The sequence below is a fragment of the Thermobia domestica genome, chromosome 11, assembly GCF_964235325.1.
Source record: "Thermobia domestica chromosome 11, izTheDome1.hap1.1, whole genome shotgun sequence".
NCBI classification, from domain to species: Eukaryota; Metazoa; Arthropoda; class Insecta; order Zygentoma; family Lepismatidae; genus Thermobia; species Thermobia domestica.
This window is the reverse complement of record NC_137464.1, coordinates 27,374,068-27,388,074: the sequence shown is the minus strand read 5'-3', so window position 1 is coordinate 27,388,074 and position 14,007 is coordinate 27,374,068. Positions and strand designations below refer to the sequence as shown.

Below are 14,007 nucleotides of genomic sequence, written 5' to 3'. Positions count from 1 at the left end.
TATAAATTTCTTCTGGATTTATTTTTTTCTTTTTTTAAATTGAACTGCATGGGTGGTTATGGCTTGTTTTGAACAAATCCCAGGTAAGAAAAAAAGAAGGAAACATGCTTTTGGTACTTACTTCCAGACTAGAACAGACGCAATAAGCACCATCACAAGAAGTAATACGGAACACACTACAATTACAGCTATTGACGGAATAGCCGGACTGCTGTGGTATTCCGCATCTATCACCTGAAACAAAGACAGAGACAATTGAATCAGTACATAAAGAAACAAAGAATTTAATCGGTACAAAATGCTACTTAAGTCTGTAATAATTTAGTTTAAGAAAAGAAAAGTAAAATTATTTCACTTTAAGTATTTGAACATTGATTCAAACTAAACGTTAACAGAGCAATCAAAAGCACTTTGTACTACAAGGCACAGTACAGGTGATTAGCCTTGCGCTTCTTGATCTTCAAAATTACCGAACGCGAGCAAATCACAGTATTTGTATCATTATGATATTGAGGACGAAAGAATAATTGCATTACAAAAAAAAAAAAAAAAAAAAAGGATCACAATATGCACGCAAAACATAACCAAATCTGTAATAATGTGGCTTAATCGAAAGTGCCTATTTTGCAGAATATTTTGCTTAAATTTCATGTTTTCTTGCTATATTTTCTGTACTTTTTGATGATGAAGGTTAGGTTAGGTGAGTTTTGGTTAGTTTGGATTAGTTTACATTGAGTTAGGTTAGGATTTTTGGATTTGGGGGGCCAGAATTCTATACTTAAAATTCGTAATTTCTTCCCATATTTTCTGTGCTTTTGATAGTTTATTAAGCTAGGTAAGGTTAGATTAGGTTAGTTCAGGTTAAGTTAGTTTATGCTAGTAATTACCCTTACGTAACATTAACTCATTACTCCTGTAAGCATGGTACTTTTTTTATCTCATTTTGGCCCCCCAGTTCCAGAACTACCCCAAAATCTATGGATCAAGGCAAATTTCCGGTAAATCGTATAAAAGCTATGTTTGAAATATTTCGACACTAATTCAGACTTATCTGTACTACCATTTGTATTTAAACATAACTATATAAACATTAATTGAGGCGCCTAGTATCAAAATCCGCTACATCCATTTCGCTTAGTTTCGAGTAATCCCGCAAAACGTGAAGTGAAACGCGTGAATCCATATACACGCTTACAAATTCTCATATTTGAACTAGTTTCTTTTTTTTAGTATGATATATTAAGCTTTTAAACAATATTCTGTTTCCACGGAATTTCTTTGGCTCAAAAATATAACGAAACTCAATTTTGGTAATATATATATATATATATATATATATATATATATATATATATATATATATATATATATATTTGGCGGCTTTTGATACAAGGCGCTTCAATTGAACAATCAACACCACTTAAGAGTCTTCATCCCGGCGAAATTAAAATACCGCTAATTTTACAGTAATTATGTGATATCTTCAAATAGATAAAAGATAATTGAAATATGGAACAAGAACGCCCTAGACAATAGTATTTTGCAGGAGGTACCGTTATCACAAGTCACCTAGTGGCTTTCCGTTTTCAGCTGTTTAGAAACGCGAAAATAAATGCCTATTTTCAAAATCTATTTGAAGATATCTCATAATTACTGTAAAATTAGCGGTATTTTAATTTCGCCGCCACAACACTGGAAACGGAACAAAACAACAAACACATGATATAACCACAATGCCATGTAATCAGTGATACAGCATGGAAACCAAATAAAAGAGTCAAGCAGTGGAACGCGAAAGCCAGTAGAACTCATACTAAAAAGTAAGTCAGTTCTTTTTAATGTAGTTTCAACTGGAAGTCAAACTATTTGTAATTTGAAATCTTCGTCTAGCTTTCCAGTTCAACTAAACATTCTCAGTCTGAAGTTAAATGCTGCCGACAACGAATTATGTCTGTAAAGAGAGTGACCACGGATACTTGGTGTCAAATTTCAATCTCATCCTTGGCCTGACAGAAAGAATTGGAAACTTAAGAAGACAAAGAGATATCAGCCAACTCTATCGAAAAAGAGATTCACTCACTACGGAGATGGCGGTAGGAAGGTATATACTGAAATTCCAGCGTTGAGGACGCTGATGGGTCCTTCTTGTTTGTGGTTTACCTGACACCAGGCGACCTCTCTTGATCTTGGAAACCACAGTCAATCTATCAAGATCCTCGACGGCGCCCGTTTCAAGGCTGTTCAATGGGTATATAGACAGAAGTCTATATGGCTGTGATCTGTGTGTGCGGGATCGTTCGGAATTTATTGCTGGAAGAATTTGAGACTTTGAGTTCTTCAGCAAACTGGAAGAGAGGGAGGGATAAATCGCAGAAAGAAGAAAAGATATTAAGTTAAGGCTAGCCATTTCTTTCGTGTGTTTCTAGAAATTCCACAAATGACTGGCATTTTTGCCTCCAGTCTTTCTTTCGTATATCAAATAATGAAACTCTTTGAGAGCATCTCTCCACCGAATGAAAGAACCCAAATCGTCAAGCAACATTCCATATTTTGAGAAGTATCTTCGCTTTATTGCTCCTCTCATTAATTTTAATATGTATTACACACACACACACACACACACACACACATATATATATATATATATATATATATATATATATATATATATATATATATATATATATACAATCTCTCTTCTCTTTGTGAATCAAGATGTTTTCATGTTTTCATAATCTTGTCTCCCCTCTTTTCTTTTTTCTGACAACACGAAAGGAATTTTAGTGAATTATATGACGAAAAGGTACTTTCTTAATATGTAAACTGTATAAAATATGTTACTCTTCTGATGTTGATGGCGCGTATTGATTACAGTTACTTACAGTAAGCGTAAGAACAGAAAATATTATTTTGTGAAATTCACAGCATCAAAAATATCAGTTCTCTCGTAGCAAAATTCTTATGATATCCCTCGTGCTCATCAAAAAACAGAATCTTCCCCTTTTTAAGGTATTTAATAAAAGCATTATTTTAATGGTTTTTTTTAACTATTTTAACCTTTTAATCTTTTTTTTTTAATATTCCAATGTTCTGTAGGTAGAGTCTAAATAACGTATACGGAATTCCAACCTTTCATCATTTTATTATAAAATGAATGTCTTATATATATATATATATATATATATATATATATATATATATATATATATATATATATATATACAAAGTTAATAAATTCGAAGTTACTCAGCACATGATGTAGCTTCAGAATAAAGGATAATTGTCTTAGCGACCTCAGATGGGGATCGGTTATACCAGACCCGCAACCAGCCACAGAGGTTTGCGGGCCATGGATATATGTTAGGGGGGCCAAGTAATTAAAAATTCTCTTACACATTTCTAAGTTGTGTTTTTTGTGTTGAGGTCTGGAGGGGCCACGAAACGTTTAGGGGCCAGGCCCACCCTAGCCCCCTCTAGTTGCGGGCCTGGGTTACTCTTGAGCTCATAGCAGCCCCGGGGATAAGCATTAAATGATATCTCCTTCGCTCATAGCAGCATCAGGAGATGGTTTTAAACAGGCGCGGATCCAAGGGGGGTATAGGGGCTATAGCCCCTCCCTGACGCTCAGGTATACACTGGATAAAATGGGCTTCAATAATGTTTTACACTGGATAAAGCGGCAAAATATGGTTATGCCCCTCCCTGGATCATATCCTGGATCCGCCACTGGTTTTAAAGATTTATACCCCGTAGCTCATGGTAGTCTCAGGAGTAATTATTAGAGGAAGTCTCCGTAGCCCATGGCGATCTCGGAAGAAGGTATTGACAGGTGAGCGAGCAGCACTGAACTGATAATTTCAGTGAAGGTGGCCATATAGGAAAGGGCTATTAGAATGACAATACAGTCGAATAGCGGCAGCTTATACATTTTATTAGCTTATCGACCCGGTATGTCAAGCAGGAGGCAATTTGCAAGTTGTAAGACACCATTATTACTCTTCTTCCCCTCCCCCAATAAGTGTAATTATCTTGTGCAAACTTCGTATGTTTTGGCCTCGTTACTGTGCTGGAAACGGAAGAAAACCCCGCAATCTCTTTACCTGAAGAAATGGTTGCTTCGAACTTTCTGCAAAATAGGTTCAATTTTGAACTTCTTACGTTCGTAATTCAAATACACTTGCCATCGAGGATTTCTCCGTTTGCGTAATTGTTTGATATATAAGATTAGACGAGTCGATTGAGCATAGTATCAATATGAAGTCAGAGTAACACCACGTGACCTTCCCTAGTGAGAGACCTACGACAAAGTAGCTGAACGCCCTTCTGAAAGAAGCCTTCCAGAAATGCTTCAACTCATGGATTCAACGCTGGGATAAGTTCGTTGCTAGCCAAGGACAGTACTTTGAAGGAGATTAAATCAAATTCATTGTAAGCTTATTACTTTGTTCTAATAAAATTATTCACTTAAATCAAATTCCATGTAAGCCTATTACTTTGTTTCTAATAAAATTATTCACTGAAATCAAACTCCATGCAAGCTTATTACTTTGTTTCTAATAAAATTATTCACTTAAATCAAATTCCATGTAAGCCTATTACTTTGTTTCTAATAAAATTATTCACTTAAATCAAATTCCATGTAAGCTTATTACTTTGTTTTTAATAAAATTATTCACTTAAATCCAATTCCATGTAAGCTTATTACTTTGTTTCTAATAAAATTATTCACTGAAATCAAATTCCATCCAAGCTTATTACTTTGTTTCTAATAAAATTATTCACCGTATTTTTTGATCACACCTCGTAAAAATATGAAGACTTAATTTTCCCGCGAGGCACGCATAGATAGGATAGAATTGTGAAAAATAATTTCTCCAGAACTAGTGAGGAAAAATTATCATCAACAAAAGTTTTCCTTTTTAAAATTACACACAGCATGTGTGTTTTCAGACACATATTGTTTATACAAACCTTTCATTAGTCACGAAAAGATTTGCTAAAATAAGAATAATAATAAAAAAAATGAAATGTGTTTGAGTTATGTATTGTCTATGGTAAATGAAAGTAACTATAGGGAAAAATGTATGTAGTTTTTTTCCCCTTATGTTAGTTACCTACAGTATGTTCTATTGTGATTGTGGCTTTTGCTATGCAAATACATATTATGGCAATGGAACAATGATCCTTTTTTTTTTTAACTTACTCTATACACTACGAGACAGACGTATATGTGGTATGCATGTAGAGGAGTGTAAAAATATAATCGCTGAATTCAAAAAAAAAAAAAAAAAAAAAAACCTTACCGAACCGCCGACGCCGATCCATACATATAAATATTCCCTCCCAAAAACAAGAATCAAAACATAAAGTTGAACCATGTGGTAATACATTACGCTTGTATGTTCTATTTGCGTATACCAGTGCGTATGCCCTAGATATTCGTATAAATACAAACACTGAATGAAATTGGCGCCTAACAATAGTGTCCTGCTTTTGTTCTGTCCTCCAATTTCTCTCTCTCTCTCTCTCTCTCTCTCTCTATATATATATATATATATATATATATATATATATATATATATATATATATATATATATATATATATATATAATGTACACTGTGCATTCATTCAAGCCGCCCTTTCTGAAAAGTGTGTTATCGAGAGCACCATGCCGCCCAGAATTACCATTTTAATCAACGCTGAAAGCAGCATATGAAAAAAAAAAAGGAGGGAAATCTATGGACGTGACATACGACATAAACTCTGGTCCATATGTACAAGTCGAGAATACTTTACGTTAAAAAAAAAACAAAAAAACATTACGTTACATTGAATGTTATCTACAACTACAATATTGTGGTTCCAGTTTTTTTTTCATATATAAATTCACCATGATAATGTATTTTTTATTAGTTAGAACGTAAACATTTCTAATATATGTTACATATATATATATATATATATATATATATATATACAGTGTGTGTACACCAAACATATGTGAATTGTTCTTTATTTTTTTTATGTGTTCACATTATTCTAGCCGCTGTTATTGTGTCTTTTTTACGGTAAAAACAAAAATAACTACACTATATGTGGTTTTGTAAATTTGTACATATTTTTGCATTGTCTCATTCTCAAAGTTGCGTTAATTTTATATTATTTATATGCCGTAACAAAGGATACGAATCAAACGTATAATTAATCTGTCTCTGATAATTTTAGTTTGAATGTAGTATATAATAATAATAATAATAATAATAATAATAATAATAATAATAATAATAATAATAATAATAATAATAATAATAATAATAATAATAATAATAATAATAATAATAATAACAGAATATCCTTTCTTCGCACGGGCAGAATACATTTCATTTTGGTCAGAAAAGGCACCAACACTGTTACGAATTAACTTAGGAATCCAAACGCTATGAATTCGACACTAATATCAGTCATTTTCGATTATTTTTACGTCACCAATCCCCCTCAGGCTAATTTGGATTTAAACATTGCCGGAGGTGTCACTGTTCTTATTAATAATTTTCAATCATTTATATATAAGCTGCACTATCAAAATGAAATGAGAAGATTCATCCTAGGCTCGAACCTCATCTATGTTGAAAATTTAATTTTAAAAAATGAAATGAAATCTTTGAATTTTACGTCTCACAGTTATGCCAGTTAGGCTAAAGAAGACGGTGATAATGAGAGAAATGGTGGAATGAAGAAAGTGGGAGGAAACGGGAGAACCCAGAGAAAACCCACGAGCATGGTGTTTGTCCACCACAAAGTTCATTTGGCGGGAGCTGGGATCGAACCCGGGACCCCAAGCATCAGAGGTGAGCGCTTTACTACTGAGCCACCACCACCCCAAATTTGATAGAGATCGGTCCAGTGGTTCAAGAGTTATTTAGTCACAGTCACTTCCATTATTATTATTATTATTATTATTATTATTATTATTATTATTATTATTATTATTATTATTATTATTATTATTATTATTAATGAGTCAAGTAATATCGTCACTTCTGCTCTCAACCTAAGTGCAAGGATCTAAAATGCACATTTTCGGTTCCAAACAATGCGTCTGCTGCAGGCACGCACCCAGAATTTTTTTGCTGGGAGGGCTCCAATAATACACGACACTACATTTATATAGTATCAAATGGGTGTTATTCTACAGCCGAGAATGGAGGCGGACGGTGACTCAGTGGTAGAGTGCTTACCTCTAGTGAGTGGGGTCTTTGGTTCGATCCTCGGTCAGTGCACATTATCCCCAGTAAAGTGTAAACACATAAAGAAAATAATAATAATAACATAATTTCTTCTCACTGTTTGGTGGTCAAAATCCATTAAGAGTCTTCATCCCGGCGAAATTAAAATACCGCGAATTTTACAGTAATTATGTGATATCTTTACATAGATAAAAGATAATCGAAATGTGGAACAAGAGCGCCCTAGACAATATCATTTTACTTGAGAAACCGTTATCACGACTCACTTATCTGCTTTCGATTTCGAGCCATTTTGAAAATCGGCATTTATTTTCGCGTTTCTAAACAGCTGAAAATGGAAAGCCACTAGGTGACTTGTGATAACGGTACCTCACGCAAAATAATATTGTCTAGGGCGCTCTTGTTCCATATTTCAATTATCTTTTATCTATTTGAAGATATCACATAATTACTGTAAAATTAGCGGTATTTTAATTTCGCCGGGATGAAGACTCTTAACAGGATAAATGATAGCTGTTTGGAATTATAGGACTTTGGAATTATAGGAGGCAGCAAGGATATTTCAAACTATTTCCTTCTATTGAACATTTTGTTTATATCTTTAGTCGTAGATAAAGGGAAAATGATTAAAGAACATGCCGTGGTGTTTGCATGTTGAAATCATCCCATTTAAATAATAGTATTCGAAAAAAAATGAAATACGGTCATTTACTTCAGTTTTACATACGTCCCACAATTACGTCTTGTAGGCTAAAGGAAAAGATGACTACGAAAATTTAATTATTATATGAAAAAAATAATGAAGTGATGATATGGGTGGAAATAGGGTAATACCAGTTCACCTCAAATTCAGATGAACCGAAATCGAACCAGGGACCTCTTGAACTAGAGGAAACACTCTGTTACTGAGCCGCATTTAAGGTTGGTTTAAAGGGACAAGTTTTGCTGATAGATGACACTACAGTCTTCACATCTCTCCCATGTATTTTTTACCTTTCACGAAAATTCACGATTTCTCTTACAAATTTCAACCTACAGACTTCAAATTTTTAGAAAAGAAGCTTCATAATCTATTGAAGGCAATAATCCGTGCCGATTTTTTATTTAAAATTTTCTTCATTGTTGAAATGGCTTGATTGTTGAAATGGATATCCAAACCTTTAACAATGGAACTGTTTCAACAATGAAGAAAATTCTAAATAAAAAATCGACACGGATTGTTCCCTTTAATAGGTTATGAAGTTCCTTCTCTAAAAATTTGAAGTCTCTAGGTTGAATTTTGTAAGAGAAATTGTAAATTTTCGTGAAAGGTAAAAAATACATAGGGGAGATTCGAAGACTGTAGTGACATCTATCGGCAAAGCTTGTCCCTGTACACTAACCTTAAATCATAATGCAAGAATGACAAACTAAAACAAGTATTTTTTATATGGACCATTTCTACATTGTAGAAATAATTTTTATTGAACATTACTTACAGTGATAAAAGTAGTTCTGAAAAGGTAGCGGGACGGATGACGTCACACCATCCCCCGTGCCTATCTTAGCCCATTGTAAGTTTCTATGAAGTGGAAGAACGCCATAGATATGTTTGAAAGTGGGGGAACGACGTCTTTCCACATTCCCCGTCACTTTTACCCCCTGATTACTTATAAAAATACAACTACTAATTAGCAGGCAGTAATTAATTTCTTCTTTCAAAATTTATATGTTACAATCCACAATAGTTTTTTTTATTTCATTTTTTTTTAAGTTAGACACTTCTCCAAGTTTGGAGCTCCTTCGTGGCTAAGCAGTCAGCGTACGGGCCTTTAACGTGGGAGACCCGGGTTCAATTCCTGGCGGGAGCTCATGTGGTTCGGATTCCACATTAATCAATGGACCCATGTCTTCTATAGCCTCGTTGCTGAACAGAACGTTAAACTCAAAATCTACTCAGTTCTCCAAGTTGATCACTTTTCAATAGATCCGACGGTAGCCAATGCACGACACAAACTTCATTGTAAATATCTCATAGCCCTTCTATACTTGAATTTTAACATTATCAAATCAACGCCCTTATCGTTTGCTGGATGCAATAATTCAAGAGTTACTCACTCCATGGGCTCCTTTAGAACTCATCCTACCCTTATTTTATTTTACTTTTTTTTAAAAAAAAATGCAATATGTAGCAAATTACTTCCATTACAATACGAAAAGGGAGAATGGATAGATATAACATTCGACTTGTAATTCGCAACAAGTTAAGCGACAAAATTTTAATGCTAAACTAGATTTTCTCAATAGTTCTTTTTCAATGGTAGACATATTAACATTTTCAAATCCAAAATACGAACTACAGTATATAAAGGAAGAGGAAGACTAAAAAAAAAAAAAAAAAAGGTATCTGCAAAATAGCTCGCATCTCGGTAATATTAAAAAAGAAACTCATTGAAGAGCACAGCAAATATAAAGAAAAGAAATTGAAAGAAAGCAGTTGTAGTAGTAAAGACCAATGAAATCGAGCGAAATGAGACGCGGTGGGGGTGGAAGAAGGCAGTTATAGCGAAGGCTTATTGCTTGTTATTTGTTGCTGGGAGCAATCAAATGGAGAAGGTTTTCTACTATTGAAATATCTCGAAGAAGGAAGTAATTTCTAGCAATAGAATGAAATTGCATCGATTCAAAAGAATCAGTTCTTCTTCTTCTTTTTTTTATTTTATTCCTTCTCCCTATCACCTCGCTTCCACTTTCTTATATTCCTTCTTTTACTATTCCATGCCTAAAGCATGGTAACTAACAACGTAGAGTAGCACGTTGAATGGATATTCAACAGATATTTAGTATTTTTAAATGAAAACATAGTAGCCGTTCAGTACAGTATTTTAAAATGAAATTCAAATAGAAGTTTTACACTTTCAATGCATATTGAACAAATTTAATTTTCAATGGATGTTCAGTACTGAATTCGATCGATACGTTCAGTACTTTAAATAAATTTCCAAAAGATAATTAGTACTTTAAACGGATTTCCAATAGATGCTCATGTTGGGAAGGCAAATTTAATTACCGATCATAGTGTAGCACCAACGAGGATATAGTCTGTTATTTTTGGGACAAATGAAATTTAATATGGTGATATCTTTTTAATGTTTAATGTAGTTCGTCTTGTGTTAGTTTTTATTATTTTTTTAAGCTGCGATTTTAAATGTTTTACTGGAACATAGTTTATATATTGAAAAGAGGCATTAAAAGAATTTTTCAAGAAATGTAATAAAATAGTTTATACCTATATTTGATCACGATTTGGTTCCATAATATCTATCAGTAACTTTAATGCTATATCAATAGACGTTCGATACTTCAAATGGATATCGAATAGACATTCAGCATTTTAAATGAGTTTTTAATAGACTTTCAGTGCCTTTAATGGGTTTTCAGTAGACGCTCAGTACTTTAAATGGATTTCCAAAGACCGTTCAGTAATTTAAATAGATTTCCAATAGACATTCAGTACTTTAAATTAATTTCCAATAGAATTTAGTACTTTAAATGAATTTCCAATTCCAATAATTGTCCGATACTTTAAATGCGCTTGCAATCCATGATCCTTCAGAACTTAAAGGAGTTTTCAATATAGGTTCAATACTTACAATGAATATCGAGTAGATGTTCAGTATTTTAAACATATTTCCCTTGCAGTTCAGTATTTTGAATAAATTCCCAATAGATATTTAGGACTTTAAACTGATTTACAATAGACGCCCCGTACTTTTAACGTATTTTTAATAGACATACGATATTTTATACGGATTTCCTATAGAAATACAATACTTTCAATGGAATTCCAATGGAATTTAGTACTTTAGAAGAATTTTCAGTAGAATTTCAATACTTTTAATGAACATGCAGTACACTCTAAATATGTTAAACGGATTTTCGATAGATATTCAGTACTCTAAATGCTGGGTCCAGAACTCAATAGACGTCCAGAACTTTAAATAAATTTCCAATGGACGTTTATTACTTTAAGTATTTCCAATAGTCATTCAGTAATTTAAATGGATTTCCAATAGACGTTTAGTACTTTAAATGGATTCACACAACTAACAATTCATTATTAACTTTAAAAGGAGTGACTTGTTAGACGTATTTTCCAGATAAAGTTACCGCAGTAATTCTGCCATCTTTTCTGAAAAATGTGATAAAACTTCCCTGTATTGTTACATATATTTGTCGCAAAAATAAAGTATTAGCCCAATAGGCAGTAGCAATAAAACAACCTTAAGAAAAACAAATTAAAAGAACCTACCGGTACTTCTACCATTTGTTCAAAAACGGATTATGCACTTACCTAGGTATAAGTGCCGCTCCTGAATTTTAGTCCTACATTGTGAAAAAAGAAAAGAGGGTACTTATATTCGAGTAAATATAGTGAATTCTTAAATCAACTTGTTAAATATACAGGAAGGAAACCTTTTTTACATTTTTTAAAAATTTGTTTCTTCCAAACGGATTTAAGGATATGCAGTATTTATAAACGTTTAAGCACCTTTCACCTTCCTAAATTTTGATTCTTATTGCTTCCATGAGTGGAATGACACTGTTATGCGTTGTGATGTTATCTGCTGGGGTTTGAGGCGTAAAAAAAGAACCCGTCAGATGAAAATAAAGTGAGGAGAGAGAGAGAGGTGATTTACTCAGAAGGCCTACGCAAGCCACGTGCTCGATGTCTCTCAACATGATATAGACCATCCCATCGCACCCACAGGTGTATAATGTCACAGAATAAGATGAGTGACACATTCCGGGTGAGAGGTGCAAAGAAGCCCATAGAATTTCCTGTGCTATTAACAGGACACTACCATCTGCCCTAAAAAGACATCTGATATAATTCAGAATGCCATCCCGCATAGAATACCTAAAATGTGAAGATAATAAAACAGATAGAATGGAAAGCTGAAAGAAACGTTCCACGAATAATATTTTTACATACACTGTGTATTTCTAAATTTTTGTCCTCTTTAGGTAATTAAAATTACTTAAAATCTTAACGTAGTAATTCTCTGTAGTGTTGTCTAAGAGACGAGTTTTCTCGTCGTGTCTCGTACATTTTGTAGAAGTCTCGTCTAACTTTTCTAGTCTCGTATTGTAAATTTATGTACAAAACATTCATGCCCTGATTTTTTAATATCAGAATCCTTTTGCGTTACGAGAGGTCCATGAAGAGTATGATATTACAATAGTTAAACTATATTTATTATTGGATTACATTGCGTAATGACTTGCATATCTTTAAACGTTAATAAATACTCTTCATTGCATTCGTACTTACGCTGATAAATAATCTTCATTGTATTCGTACAAACGTTGATAAATATTATTTATTGTACTCGTACAAATGTTGATAAATATTTATTGTATTCGTACAAACATTGATAAATATTACTTGTTGTATTCGTACAAATGTTGATAAATATTATTTATTGTATTCGTACAAACATTGATAAATATTATTTATTGTATTCGTACAAATGTTGATAAATATTATTTATTGTATTCGTACAAATGTTGATAAATACTCTTCATTATATTTGTACAAACGTTGATAAATACTCTTCAGTGTATGCGCACAAACGTTGATAAATACTCTTTAAGGTATTTGTACAATCACTTTATCAGCTTATAATTTTTATACTATGAATCACGCAACACTAGTAGAGTGTTCCGAGATCTAAGACGCGAATAAACTAGTGTTGTCTACGAAACTCGTGAATTTTCTTTAGGTTAATTTCAATTATACAGAGTATCACAAAAGTCCCCTGAGATAGGGTAACTCTATTATTAGCAAAGTTACAACAAAATGTAAGAGTGGAAACCGTCTCCAAATATGATGTTTTCAATCTAGAGTGAAGGATTTTTTTTTTTAATTGGACGAGTCGTTTGATCTGACACTCTTTATGCATTCAATGTTGAATGAAAATGCAATGTTGCCATTAATAGAAGGGATAGGGGAGGGGAGGACGAGGCGAGAGACTGATAAATTTTGTAAGAGTATGGTGAATGGGGGCATGCTTGAAATGGGGGCTGGTCATCGACACGTTAGTGTAAACGACAGTAATTTTATTCACTTATGTTGTGGGTCCAGGTAAATGGCAACGTTGCATTTTCATTTAACATTGGGCGCATAAAGAGTATACAGCCCAAACGGCTCGTCCAATTAAAAAAAAAAAATCTCTCACTTTAGATTGAAAACATCATATTTGGAGACGGTTCCCCCCTCTTACATTTTGTTGTAACTCTGATAATAACAGAGTTACCTTATGTCAGGGGACTTATGAGATACCCTGTATTTAACGATTGCATCCAATCTCTTTAGCCAGGTTATCCATGGATTTTTTTAAAAATCAATCACTCATAGATCTACCTTTCGAATTCTAGATATTTTGATCCTTGATCGAAGGCGAATGCTCTTTTGCAGACCCATCATAGATCAGGAAACTGGTTAAATCAAGATTCATGACTTTTGAAAAAAAGAATGTCGTTTCTTTTTCGATTTTTCTTTTCAAAAAAGGAAACTCTGGATAATAAACCATATGTGACCATAACAATTTTTCATTATTCTCATTGTTCATTTTACTTGGTCACTTTTTATTTCCCCTGAAACTTTCTGACAAACTGAAGAGACCTACCATGACCAGCAGGATTTTTTTTTTTTTTAATTTTTCGTTTGTGGAAACTTGGAGATATAAAAAAAAAAACGAAAAAGATAATAAAGC

At 33.2% G+C, this 14,007-nt stretch overlaps 1 protein-coding gene across 1 annotated transcript in view; it reads right to left on the bottom strand.

The window, feature by feature from the left end:
- Positions 1–14,007, bottom strand: part of pxb (putative Hedgehog signaling attenuator pxb) — a 443,477-nt gene that overhangs the window by 190,469 nt on the left and 239,001 nt on the right. Inside the window, exon 3 of the mRNA XM_081730272.1 lies at positions 122–234. Coding sequence (XP_081586398.1) covers positions 122–234 — 113 coding nt within the window. The remainder of the gene's footprint in view (positions 1–121; positions 235–14,007) is intronic.